The sequence below is a fragment of the Cucumis melo genome, chromosome 6 (assembly GCF_025177605.1).
Source record: "Cucumis melo cultivar AY chromosome 6, USDA_Cmelo_AY_1.0, whole genome shotgun sequence".
Classification (NCBI taxonomy): Eukaryota; Viridiplantae; Streptophyta; class Magnoliopsida; order Cucurbitales; family Cucurbitaceae; genus Cucumis; species Cucumis melo.
In genome coordinates, this window is record NC_066862.1 from 10363082 (window position 1) to 10378296 (window position 15215).

At 28.8% G+C, this 15215-nt stretch overlaps 1 protein-coding gene across 1 annotated transcript; it reads right to left on the minus strand.

Moving 5' to 3' along the window:
• Window positions 1-1741: 1741 nt before the first annotated feature.
• Window positions 1742-10964, minus strand: LOC103496112 (potassium channel AKT2/3). The gene is made up of 9 exons (XM_008457846.3): window positions 10272-10964; window positions 5908-6126; window positions 5004-5162; window positions 3885-3942; window positions 3480-3797; window positions 3124-3363; window positions 2717-3034; window positions 2326-2557; window positions 1742-2099 (listed from the first exon to the last, which is right to left on the minus strand). The coding sequence occupies exons 1-9, from the start codon at window positions 10520-10522 to the stop codon at window positions 1990-1992; spliced, it is 1905 nt and encodes a 634-aa protein (XP_008456068.1). The 5' UTR covers window positions 10523-10964; the 3' UTR covers window positions 1742-1989.
• Between the last annotated feature and the right edge of the window lie 4251 nt (window positions 10965-15215).

The window sequence follows — 15215 nt, forward strand, 5'->3', positions numbered from 1 at the left end:
TGTGTAATGAGACAAGATTGGTGTGTTGATCATTTAGCAAAAGTATTATATCTGTTGCAATAGCAATGAGGGATCATGCAGTAAAATAAGTTTTGCTTGCAAGAATACCATTAAGTCCACCAAATGAAAGTGGATGTCCATTCAAGTTCAAGAGAAAACAATTCTCTATTCATTTACGCTTTACAATAACAATTAACAAAGCACAAAGACAAACAATTCCTAATGCTGAAATATATCTTCCTGAAAATTGTGTTTTCTTATGGACAACTTTATGTTACACCATCAGGAGAATTTTCGGTGAAGACAACAAATATTTGAATCAAGCTCATAGGTGACAATAAGTTACCTTCAAGCTGTACAAGAAAATATTGTTTATAAAGAAATCATTTTTTTGATATATACGAGCCTTACATTTAAATTCTTATATTTTAATCTAATTATTGTATCTTTTTTCCATGTTGATCTAATTCTATTAAATTTAGAATTTTGTACTTTTAAATTTAGCACAATCAAAACATATATATGCAATGTTTACTATAATCTAAAGCTACAGATTATCGTATAATGCACGTGTCTTTTACTAGTTTCTTTAAATACGACCTAAAATTTTCAACTTTCTTTAAGTAATCGTTACGGTTGAATAAATTATTGTTTTTCATTTTAAAATAAAAAGTATAATGAATTAATGAAGATATAAAAAGAAGGAAGAAGAAAGAGAAAAGACTACATTTTGAAAAAGTATGAGCATAATTTGATAAAAATTCTGGATTCAAAATTTAATTGAAATAAATCTTAAATCAAATCTCGCCATTAAATTGAATTTTTTTAAAATGAAAATTCTTATACATTTAAAGTTTAAATACTTTTTAAAATACTTGTTATACATTTATTTTAGGTTATTTAAGGATTTAAAATTTATTTAATTTAATATTAAATAGTCTCATTTGATTTTGTTTTGATTTTTAATAAATTTAATAAAAATCGCTTTTTTAGAAATCTATTTAACTTAAATTTATCAAAATAATTCAGATATAGATAAATTAGTTGTAAAATATAATATTTGAAAGGGTGAAAAACAAATAAAAAATAAAAACAAGTAAAAGACCTGAAATAATAAAATTAAAAAAATAAAAAAGTTAAATAGGAGGTGCCTAAAATAAACACAATTAAATTAAAAAAAAAAATCTCATCGTTCTATACATACTCATAATCATCTTGTGCAGTTGAATTAAATTAAAAAAATGATGAAGATCTTGTTGCACAAATTCTCTCCTTCCTCCATAAACAAACTGTCTACAATAAGCATATACATCAATATCCCTCTCTCATTAGTATGTAAAGATGTATTTTTTTCATGTAAATTGCAACTTTTTAGGTGTATTTAGAAAATTTAATGACGTGAGAAAACCAATTAACCCGACTCAATTGGTACGATTTGAGTTTGATTATCAATTCATTGAGATTAAGTTGGATTTAAATAAAATAAAATTTCCTAGAATGGATTGGTAGAATAACTTAGACCAACCCAACAAAATAGTTTTGTTAACACTCAAAAAGAAAAATTAATATTAAGTTTTTAACCTTCATTAAATATACGAAAATAATTAAATCAAAATTTTACCTATTAACATTAGACTTCCCTTTTAGTTGAAAAGGATTGGATTCATTTTTAATTAATAAACGCTATATTTGGATTAAAAAAATTTACAACTTGAACAATTGAAGGTCTAAAAAACGCAACTCAATCCAACTTATGAACAATTCTATTAGTAAACTATTTAAAATTGAGTGGTCGTTCTGTTATATATACTTTTTTCATACATTTTCGTTAAAAAAATTATGATAAAACAATATAAAATACAAAAATAAGGCAGATTTGCTTTGCAACTTTTCCCCCTTTTTTCTAATTTTTGAGGGGAAAATCTCCCTTGGTTATCGAATAGCTATTTATTTTCATAGCCTCAGATTACAAGGATTCATCATCTGCAACTATGAAAAATAAATCTTATCATTATCCCTTATCACATCAATAGAATCAATTTCAGAGCCTTCTTCATTTGTCAAAACAGCATTTCTAGCATCAAATCCAAACTTTTCACCTGTTAAGATTGCCAAATAGTGGAGTCAAGGAAAGATCATATCAATCTGATTCTGAAACAATGAGGAAATGGCGAATCTAAAATAACTTTTGAAAAGATTAAAAATGTTTTTAGCTGATTTTCATGATAGGTATTGCTTGGTTATATGGTCAAAAGTGTTTATTCTAAAGTAAGCAAATCTTGAACTCAATGATAAAGTAACGAAGTTTCCATTAGAAGTGTTTACCTGCAAGTTTTTTGAGCTCCTCCATTGAATGTGGCAACCTGATAAGCTTTCCAGGATCATCACAAGAAGCCTGTTTTCTGGCTACTGGATGGCCTTTGTATATGTTCACTCTAGCAAAATCTAATTCAATGGAGTGTTTCCAGTTGAAACTTTGATCCTTTTCTTCAATCAGCGTCGGCACCTCTTTTTCCGGTGATCCTTCTATGGTGATTTTGTGGCTGAGCTCACGCTCCTGCAATAGTTTATTTGATGATTTTGGGTCAAAACAATCCCTGAATTTCAACAGTATCCGAGCATAAACAACAAAATTCATTTATCTTGTTCCATTTTCGGAGGACTTATACTCGAAAATTCAGTTCTAGTAAGAAAGGGAGATGAAATTTATACGAACCTGAAGGAAGTTCTTGACAATGACCATACTGTCTTCTTGTTTGAAATTCATAGCTTCCTGTAATACACTTGTTTTCAGCTTCAAGAGCTGTGAAAGAGTTCTGGTTCTGTATGTAAAATTTTGGTTTTTGCAACAAAGTGCTCCTACTTCCCCAAACATACTGCCACAGTGTAGCGCCCCAACAATCCGTTCCACATCCATCTCACAGTCAATAATTTCAATTTCCCCAGACACAATGATATAAACTTCATCAGGAGTGTCATTTTGTATTATCACGTCCTCCTTAGGCGGTATATACTCGGCTTTCATCTTCGCTACCTGTCCCATTTTATGGCATAGTTAGTTAAACTTACATGTCAGTTACTCAAACCTTTGTTTGCCAAGCCAAAAAACTGCGCTATGCTCACCAGCACCACAAGTGTTTCCTTTGAAACACCCTTGAAGAGGTAGACTTTCTCCACGGTCGGCAAAAACAATTGCTGACATATGCTTTTGCAAATTGACTTTGGAAGCTGTTCAATCAGATGCTGTTGGTTTAGGCTCTCAGCCTTGAATCTCAAGCACATGTATGCCAATATGTGTTCCTTCAACCTCGAAGGCAGGCGATTTCGGTTAACAAAGTTTGATGCCATTTCAATGCTGTTTCTCTACAGAAGTGATCAAATCAACCAAATTTGTAATGTCAATTCAAGTAATAATGAAGTTAAACAATGGAATTCATATTTAGCAACCAATATAAAGACGAACTGATATGAAGGCTTACAAATTCCATAGTGCGGCGAGTTCCTTCAACAACTAAGTTTGTCATGTTACCTATCAAGTAAGCAGTAAGCCCGAGATTGAAGAGCATGTAGAAAATGATAAAGATCATCTCTACGGTGTTCACAGCATGAAGATCACCATAACCAACAGTTGTCATTGTGGTGATAGACCAATACATGGCTGAAGTATATCTCACTCCAAAGCTAATCTCTTTGAAATTTGGAAATAAGGTTCCAATCCAGGTTTTCCCTTGATGTGGATATCGGTCAGCCAATAAGTAGTAGACGCATCCGGCACAGTGGACATAAAATAAAGTGACCTACAAACAGAACAAATGTTTCATCAACTTGTAACCAACCTTTCAGGTAGTTTCAATCAGTTTGAACAAATTTTTTATTTTACTTACAGATAGGAGCCTAGCACATCTAACCCAAAAGTAGCTGAATCTAATGTCCTTCTCAAGCCTGCAAAATGAAAGCCAGCGTTAAGCAACTGTTGGGGGCACTAAGATGAGTCGTGGAGTCTAGAGTTAAGGGTGCTGATTTCATTTTGTGAGCTTACTCAAAGAATGTGTTAGAGTGTAAACGGGTTGGATTAAGTTGAGAGACATATTTTCGAGTTGTTTGGTTTAGCAACCGGAATAAACCGAATTAAGTTTTCAATCCAACCCAACCCGTAAAATATGGGTTGGGTCGTTGTTGGGTTGTTTATTCTCCTTCCCCTTTAATATTTTTCATTTTTCACAATATCTTGAGGTTAACATCAAATGTCAATCTTGAACTCAACAAACTATGAATAAATAATTTTATATCTGATTTGAAATCACCGTCCGAAGTTGGAAGTTGATTGAGAACATCAAGTGAGAAGATGAGGAAATTGATGGCTGAGAAGAGGGAGACGAAGGGCAAGGAGAGGGAGGAGAGGAACGACAAAGAACGAACCGCGAAGACGAACTGATGAACTGCGAAGACAGAAGGAGAGGGACGGACGAGTAGAAGAAAAGAGACGGACAGCCAAAAGGTAGATGGACGGCTAGAATATGAGGAGCGGAGGCGTCAGACAATGGGGCATGAGGAAGAGAAATGGAGAAGAGGGGAAACTTAGGGAAGCCACGAAGGAGGAAGAAAATTTTTTAACATAATTATTTTTTAGAGTTTTATTTAATAAATAATATATATATATATATATAGGGTTGGGTTCAACCGAATTGTTCAACTCTCCAACTCGAGACCTAATCCAACTCGAAAAAATTTAATTTTTTCAATCCAACCCAACCCATATTTCATCGTAATCCAACCCAACTCATATAATATGGGTTGGGTAATTCGGGTTGTAGGGTTACTTGGCATTATTACACTCTTAGAATGCCTAAAAATGAGAGAGATAGTGAAAGAGTTTCACAATAATGTGCAATTTCAGTTAGTTATTTATTACCGACTAATGAAGTCGGTGACTCAGACGCCTCATAATGGGTTTGAGTTTTTGGAATACATGATCAATGGGTTAACATGAACCGAAAACGAACCTGGTAAAAAATTGCTTGACCCGTCGCAATCGCCAAAATCTTAGCAATCCTAGGAGGGCAAAAGGGAGACAAAGATCATATTTGCCTGTGGAAAGATAGGCCAGTGTATCAAATGGGATTGTTGATGCCAAATCCATCAAGAACCATGTTGACAAGTACCTGTGGAAAACAATTTACATAAGTCGCAGGCTAGAGGTATAGGCTAAAAATCTCATCACAAAAATGTGATAACCCTTAACATTTTCACAAGATTACAGACAGCAAGTGGTGTTGTTGTGGACCTTGTCCACATCATATTGGGCAAAATGTAAAGCACTAAGAGGTAATAGTAATTTCCGTCGTACATACATCACATCATTTTGACAAATGAAGGCATTGTGTAAAATTGTCGTTGGATGAACTTCTAAGATTGATACTTCATGTTAAAAAAAGCATCTGCTGTGCCATAATGTAGTCAATTAGAATCTCAATTATCCTTCCTAATTTATATTTCCCTTCCATGTAATCTTAATGTGAAATAACCTTCTCCAACCTGCTAAACCATTTGATCAAACACTTATTGTATCAGATTACGTGATTTCAAAATTTCATGTTCAAATCTTGTAATATTATTTTCTTCTAGATTGATATTGATTTTTAATTGTTCGATTTTCTATATATTTCAAATCTAAGTGATATGTTAGATGCTTCTAACCAGTGTTCTAGAAGGTTAATTAGAAGATTGATTACTATGTGCTTCAACTACTGTCCAAACAAATTTACCACAGAAACACAGAAACAGAGACTGGTGCAGATCTCTTTAAAGACCAATGGACATCAGATCTTGCTTAAAAATTCGAACTAAAAACAAGATTTGATAATGCCCCGTCATGAGAAAAGGGGAAATGGGATTGAGAATTCAAACCTGATAGCTATCTTCTTAGAATCACGAACGAGAAGCTGAGTGCGATGATCAATGTAAGCAACGAAGAAGGTGAAGACAATATCAATGGCGAAGAAGATATCGACAATACTATCAACAATTAATAATTTTCGCCTAGGAATTGCGTCCAGAAACGCCACTTCCAATGGGTAGACCCACACCGAGTAAGCAACCAAAACAACCATGAACGACTGCCACCACCTGCAAATTCGCCTCCCATTATCTTTACTTTTTTACTTCTTGTATATTTTTTTTTCCTGATTACAACAATTGTGTTTGAAAATTCAAACTGTAAAATCATGTTAATTACATATGATTATATTCGAGGATTTGGAAAATATTCTATATGGATTTCAACAAATGTTATGAAAATAAATCGATGATTTGTTATGAAAATAAATCAATAAAATCATTAAAATATGAAATTTTATTATATTTAATAAATATTTTAGCTAATTTATTTTATTATAGTTGAAATCGTCTCTTAAGTTTATTTTTAAAAAATTATATAAATTTAAAATGAAAGTTTAATAGGATGAACCAAAATATTTATAAAATATATTAAAATTTCAAATATATCACTCATAGTCACTAATAAATTTTTATTAGTGATACTGATGAACAAACGTAGAAATCTATCAATATCAATCATTAATAAAATGTGAATTTTTGTTATGTTTTGTAGATATTTTTAATAATTTTGTCATTTACAATAATTCTTCAATTTAAAACTCTCTCTTAAGTAAAGGTACAATTTTTATAAATGAATTGTTTTTCCTTATTTTTCAAAAATTTAAATTCTTAGAACCGTTTGGTAATGTTTTGCTCCTTGTTTTCTGTTTCTGTTTCTATTTATTAAGAAACAGAGTTTGACAACGTTCCTTGTTTCTCATTCTAAAGAAAAGTAAACGTTTCTCGTTTTATAAGAAATTATTGGGAACAAAAAAAAATAGTTTCTTCTTTTCCGTTTTTCAATTAATTACTTCTATTGGTTTCCTTTTTCTCAATTTATTTCTATTTGTTTCCTTTTCATTTTTCTCAATTATTTTTATTGGTTTCCTTTTCATTTTTCTCAATTATTTTTATTGGTTTTTTCTTTTTTTTTTCAATTATTTTTATTGGTTTCCTTTTCATTTTTCTCAATTATTTTTATTTGTTTCTTTTTCCTTTTTCTTAATTATTTTTATTTGTTTATTTTTCCTTTTCTTAATTATTTTTATTGGTTTCCTTTTCTTCTTAGTAATCATCCTCTTCCTCTTTCACCCATCATTTTTCTCTGCACACCGTCTTCCTCTTCACCTTTCATCGTCTTCCTCGACAACCCCAACTCTTCCTCTTCACTGGATTGTTCCTCTTCGTCGAATCCATAGTTTTTGCCTGATTGTTCCTCTTTGTTGGATCCATAGTTTTCGTCTTTTTTTTGTGCAAATCTGGGTTTTCGTTGTGGGTTTTTCTCTAAAGCATCATAGGTAGTAGAGTTAAAGGTTAAATTTCGTTTTGTTTCTTTCAATTCTGAATATTGAAGATATAATAACTTACTTTAAAATTAATATTAAATTCTAGATGTCACAAAACAACGATGAGGTTGTTGAAATTGATGGATTAAGAAGTGAGTTAACGTCATCTAAGAGAAATGGTCTGAGTGAGAGATGATATTGCCAATCCAATTTGGCAACATTTGAAGAATAAATACAATTTTATATTTATGTTATTATTTTTATTCGTGCATTGATACTTCTTCGTATTAAATGAATAAAATTTTGATAATTTTATTTTTTATGTTTGATGGATAGACCTATATTTTTGTTTAATGTTTAATTGAAGTAGATGTGAAAAATAAAAAATAAATCTAGAAGAAAATCAATAAACAAGAAACGGTTATCAAATACATTTTTTGTATTCTGTTTCTTGTTTTTTCTTTCAAGAAACAAGAAATAGAAACAGTTATTAAACGCATTACCGTTTCTTGTTCTAAAAAGAGAAAGAAACAGAAGACAAGAAACAAAAACCAAGAAATCGATAATTAGAAACGTTTCCAAACAGTCTGTTAAGTTCAAATTTTATTTTTAATTTAGTCAAAATCAAACAACAAAACCATAGTTTTTTAAAATTAGGAACTAGATTAAGAAGAAAAAAAAAGAGAGAGAGGTCAATTGTAATATTTTGAAATTTTAGGAAGAAAACAAAAAAACTAAACACAAACTTATAACGTAGATAAGGTATTTTTCTTTTGAAAGGGGGCTTTATATAATAATATTTTTGTTCCCCATGTGAACACAATGCAGTGTGCTATAAATTATAATCTATATCTACTTTCTTTAAAATTCGTTTACTTTCAAATCCACCTTCTCTCCTTTTTTTTTTTTTCTTTTTACTTTTTCTTTTTCAATATAAAAGTTCTCAAATTTTCATGTTTTTATTCGTTTTATTAAAAAAATTAAATCCTTCACACTTAAAAAAAAATTAAACTTATCTTTTCAATTAATATTTTAGGCATAAAAACTATACACCTCTTTAAATATAAGTTTGAGATCAATGTTTTGAATCAATTAAATTATCTATTTACATAAAATAGATAGAGTCAAGAACTTCTAGTTACTGTTCAATAGCAAAAGGGAATCACTTTTCAAGATGATGGACTCAATTTGGTATATTTGTATTAGAATTAAGAATATATATATAAGAAAGTGATACTTTTCCCTTTTTAAAAAGACAATCTTAATTTTCATCCATTTACTTAATGATAATTATAGCTTATTCCCAAAAAAAAAAAAAAAAAAAAAAAAAAAAAAAAAAAGAACATTATTATCTTATGAAAAGAATAAGGACCAATTCTCTTTCTTCTTCCCCCCGGATACTCTTTCTTGTTCCTTCTTATATTATTTTCATTTAATTACTTCTTCTCCTCCTCTTTTTGCACGTTCATGTTTAAACGCTACAAAAACAGACTCTATTAATAGCATATTATATTTATAAATAATTTTGTTATTCAAATAATAACCCAATATTTTTATAAGTTTTTTTCTAGTGTACAGCTCATTTCACTCAATTAAATGTAGTAAAAAATATTAATAAAAAATAATTGTAAAATTTATTGACTTATTCATTAGTTTATTTGTACAATACTCTCTCCCATAAATTTGCATTGAATGAAATAATTATTTAAATAAATTTTTTTTTTAATTTTGTGGGAATAGAGACAATTAATTATGAAACATTGTGGAAAAAAAAACCTTCTCTAAATGGAAAAGAATCTTTTTGGTACCACCGAAAAGCCTAATGTTGTGTCGGTAGTTATCAAATAGTTTATCACTCCATGGAATATTTTTATTAATTTTACAAAAATCGAACACTAATTTTAAAGTTTGATTATAAATTTTATCTATATTATTAGTTAAAAACACTTAATAAAAATTAGTTGAAGAAATTAAATGAAAGCATAACTGTATGTTAGGTATACTTATAGTTTTATGACTTTTCAAATTAATAAAGTAATAAAGTTATATTTGTCTAATTTTATTTTTTGGATCACCATTCTAAATAAATATATTTAGTACGTTTAATAAATAGTAATAATTGATACCTTACTTATTTAGTTATAATTAATTATACATTTAAATTTTTAAATCTATATGGATAGATTTCCATTTATAATTAAAAATATTAAGACAGCAACATTAAAATCATTAAAAAAATTGCTTAAAAAAAGCATTAAAAATTTGAAATCATTCTTATTAGAGAGTTTATATATTTTGTCAGTTAGATCCAAGATATATATAAATATTTTGTCAGTTGCTTGAACAATTAATTACACTAATTTCATATGAGAGAGAGGAGAAACTTTGTACTGGTTTGGTTTACCCTTGACTAGAACAAAAAATGTTATCACAATATTTAATTTGAGCCACTCATTTTAAAATTATATGCACTTCATTTTCAAATTTACCACAGGTCAAAGCCAATGTATTTATATAAAAAATTAATTTCCTTGAAATACACACCACAACAATAACAATAAAAAGTGATTATATTGTAAGTTCTTTTTTTCTTTCAAAAATAAAACTTTTTGAGATGATGTTATATGGATGTTGTATACTAAATTGGCAACAGTTCAATATATACTAAGAATAAAAAAGGTTTCATTCTCTTATTTTCTGTATCTAATTAATTGATTAGACAAAAATATATTTAAAAATAAATTAGAAGAGCTTATATATAATTGGGTGGAGGAAGCAAAAAAAAAAAAAAAAAAGAAGGAAAAATGAGATTGTTTGAACTACTTTATATATAGAGAGAGAAGATGAGTTTTAGTGAGTAAGTAGGAACTTGTGTGTTTGTATGTGTACCTGTATCTTGAGCTCATGGGAGAGATGATCCATCTATTAGACTTAACTTTACTGCCATCAGTAAAGCTTGAAACTCCCAAAGGTGGAAGTATAACCTTGGAAAGCTCTCTAAGGCTCAAGGACGACGGCATGTCGCTATCACTATCGCTGTCGTTGTCATGATCTTCGCTTCCTTGCTTCTGGTCTTCCTTCTTCTTCTCTTCCCCATTTTTCTCGGCCGCTCCTACCCCGTTAGGGAGATTCATCTCCATGATCTCAGATGTTAATTCAAGGCAGGAGAGATGAATGTTTCTTAGGGAGGGGATCGGAATATAATGAAAGTGGTAATGGGGTATGAGGGAAATTAAAAGGAGGGTGGTGAAATGGTGGTATTATTATTGTGGAGGGATGGATGGGAAAGTTGGGTTGGTGGTCCTTTCAAGATGTTTTGGGATTTTCTTTTGGTAATTTGGGTTGTTTTTAGTATGATTGGGTATTTATATGAAGATGGGAATTAATTTTGGAGTAATAGGGATTGTTTAATTTATCCGTAATGGTGATATATTAAGGGAAGCTTCTTTGATATTAGTGGTTTGGGATTTGGACTTTTGATTTGTATAATATAAATGTGAAATTGAATGATTTTGACTCTTTTTCTCAAGAATTATCAAAGGCTTTGAATAGACAAATGAAGTTGGGTGGCGTGGAGGCTTCCAATCAATCCATCAATCAAAGTACATCTCTCTCACCCTCTTAAAAACTTTTATATATATATATATATATGTTAAATTGTATTTTTTTTAAAGTTAAATTATGGAAAATTTTAAATTTGTATCTATTCATTGGTTTGAGGTCAATTGGATTACCGACTGGAAGTTGATGAGTAGGTTATTGTAGTCTACTTTATGTATAGAGTACCGTATGATGTATACAACTATTTATAATCTATAATTATGTTCAATAATAATTGTAAAATTCTCAAGTGCTATTATGTTTTTTATTTTTCTCTCGTCTTCTCTCCTTTTTTTTTTCTTTCAATATTTACTTTCTTTTACTTAAATAAAAATAATTTGTATTTCAAACGTAAAAATTATTATAACCTACCCTAAAAGACAATGTTCTTAAAATACTAGTTATTAATAACTAACATATAGTTAAAATTATACGGTGATATCTTCTTAATTTTTTTTATACGATAGATTTCTAACATATTATTTTGTTTAAAAATGTCATTTGGTCTTTATATTTGTAAGTTTGTTTAATTTTAATCTAATGTACTTCTAAGAATTTAAAGAAATCTTAAACTTTGTCTCTATGTGATTATTTACTGTTAATTTTGTAGAAACTTTTTGTTAATCACTTACTAACCATTTTATATATCCTTTTGGTTTTTAAAAATAAATGTACTGTACTAATAGGTTGTGGTTGGATATATGCCATCAAGATTCATCCTTTCTTCCCTAGCTGGTCAATAGGTGAAATTTTGTCCAATTTGCTTAACAATAATCCATCCTTAAACTATACTCATCAAATGGTCATGTATTTGTATATATATTTTTATATCTTTTCATTACATCAAGAATTTGTTCTTACTTATCTAGGCTTTGGTCTAGGTTCATCTAGTCGAGATTTCTGTTATTAATATTTTTGAATTACATCACACACTCAATAAACCTCAACCACATATTGTTTTATGAGATAATCTACTATGACTTAATTATATAAATCGTGTTACGAGATAATTGGTATCAACTTCCATTCCTATATATCTATTCTTTTGTGTTATTAATTTGATTCCAAATTATTATCATTGCGGTTAGATGTAGGGACTGACTTTAAAACTATATGTTATAAAGAAAAATTATGATATATTTGTATTCTAAAATTATATGATATTATATTATCTACTTTTAAATGCTACTTATCCTAAATAGTTTTTTATTTTACTATTCATCGAAGTTTTTTTACACATCTAGAAAGACGTCGTTATGTATATATTGTCCATATGGTATTTTACTCACGGTGGGTAAGAATTGCAAATTCCCAAAAGTAGATATAGTTTTGAGTCCTTCAAAACTCATATTTAAAATGTTTTATGATAGCTAGTTTCAAAATCCAATATTATTTCATGTTAGTAATTTTCAATTTATGATAAATGATTGATTAGGAAAATAGAAATGAATATACAAAACTTAACAACATAAGTATGGCTCCAAAAATTTAAGTGACTCGACAATAATTTTCCCTAAAAGTTTGGATTTCAACCATTATCCCATTTACGACAACAAGAATCAATATCCACGTTGAAGGTTAAAAGATTTATGGTTCAAATCCTCTATTACCGTTTGTACTAAAAAGAACCATCACATTTACGTTAAAGAAGGAAAAAAACTTGTACATGAAAACCTTTGATCAATTCATACCTATCGATCTGTTTAAACTTAATTAACTCGACTTATAAGATGAAGATTGAATTTACGATGGTGTTTGAGATATTGAGCTAGTTATTAATTACAATGTGTGAGTTATAATCGTTTATAGATTCTAATAGTTTGTGTTTGAAGTACATATTGTTTTAGTTTGAATATATATTAATAATATGTGTGCTAAATTAGAAATACATACTATTTTGGTATGGATAAAAAATATTAATTAAACATTATAACAAAGAGAGAAAGAGTAACAAGTATAAAAGAATACAATATACATATTAATAAAAAGATTTGAACTTGTAATATTGTAGTTAACTATAGGTTATAATTATTAAAAACATAAAAAGCCTTAACCTAAAACGAACTCTAATGACCCACTTCCATCGACTCTTAAGTTAGGGCAGACAATAGCTTTAGAACCCTTCAACAAAACATAGGCATAATATTCAAGACCTTCCATGGAAAGCTCTTAGCTTCTTCCCAGATGTTTTTGGCCACTACATCTAGATTTCATAAGATAAAGAAGCCTCCAAAACCTTAATTCAAGGGTTTAGTAATATGTATTGTTTATATATATAATATACACATTATAATATATGATAAGTTAAAAAGTAGAAAAAAGGTGAAAAAAAAAAACTTAAATAATTCCCACCCACCCAATACTTGTTAATTTCACACCTAACCTAACTTAGCCATCCACTCATCCCTTCCATTCTATGTTGAAAAATATTCTTGAATAGAAACTATATAGTACATGATGCTAGTCTTTATTGCACTGCTATACCATGCAAATACATGTTTTAAACATTATTTTTCTTTTTTTAGTCAATTCAATTGAGAGTTTTCCTTTTTTTTTTAATAATAATGATAATATACAACCATTTTTTCGATTTTTTCTTTTAAACCGACATGCTCTGAAATGACTACTATCATAACTTTCTCTTGGTATAACTTGAGATGTGACGATACACAATGTAAATAAACGTATTAAAATAAGACATGTTATTCATTATTTGTACATTTTGTCAAGTTGTAGTTTGTAATTTTATGTTTCTAATATAGTTAACAAACCTAATTTGGATTAATTAAAGAATTTAATATCTGTATTTGGTGTTGGAAAATGAAATATATGTGATATTAAATTAAATTTTGATATTTTATTCTAGACACAATAATGATAATGTATGGGATATTTATATCTGTCCACTTGGTAATAAACTTCGTTAATAAAGAAAACAATAAATCTTATATTTTAAAGGCAAATTATCGTAAATGTAACAAATTTACGGACCAGCCTGTAAAGTTAGTTATTTTTTAAATATTTCAGATTTGTCATTCCATCTTCTTTTCCTCCTCTATTTTGTCTTCTCCGTTCTTACCTTTAGATTTTGTCTTTCTTCTTTCCTCTTTTTCTTTTCTGTGATTTCTTTCCATCCTCTTTCTTATTTTTCAATTCTTTATTTACGTCGTTTAATCTTTCCATCTTTTTTCTTATTTTCCTCTTTTTTTTTTCACTTCGATTTCTTTTCATCATTTTTCTACTTTTCCTATTCTTTTTTCATTGCGATTTCTTTCCATCATCTTTCTTTTTTTTTTTATGCGTTTGCATTTGGGTAACCAAATCTAAACGACTTTGTATAAAAATGTGTAAAAAAAATAGCAAAATCTAATGTGTATAAGACTGTGTACAAAAAAAAAACAAAATCTAAAAGATCGTGTATAAAAAATCTTGAAAAAAAATCATTTAGATTGGAGTAGACAAATGTAAACGATCATGTAAAAAAAAGTAAATGATTGTGTAAAAAAAATAAAAGATTGTGTATAAAGAATCTTGAAAAAAATCATTTACATTGGAGTAGTCAAATGTAAATGATCGTTTAAAAAAAGTAAACGATTGTGTGTATAAAAAATCTTGAAAAGAATTCATTTGAATTGGAGTAGCCAAATATAAATGATCGTGTAAAAAAAGGTAAACGATCATGTAAAAAAAGTAAATGATCGTGTAAAGAAATATAAATGATCATATAACAAAAGAATTAAAAAAATCATGTGCCAAATTTAAAAAAAAAATCATATAGATTTGGGTCTCCAAATCTAAACAATCGTGTAATAAAATTAAACGATAGAATTGAAAAGATAAATTGTAGTCATATCTAAACGATCGCGTATAAATTGTAGTCATATCTAAACGATCGTGTATAAATTATAACCATATCTAAACGATCGCATCCATATCTAAACGATTGCGTATAAATTATAGTCATATCTAAACGATCGCGTGTATATTGAACCATATCTAAACGATCGCGTGTATATTGAACCATATCTAAACGATCGCCTTGTAGCCATATCTAAACGATCGCGTACATATTGAACCATATCTAAACGATCGCGTATAAATCGCAAATATATTACGCGTTATTGACGACATGGTTGACGGAGCATTTTTGGTATTTTACACGATGGGCCTATGGGCTTTTTTCGTTTTTGGAATTGTTCTAGAGTGTAAATATTTTACCGCTTTTATATATTT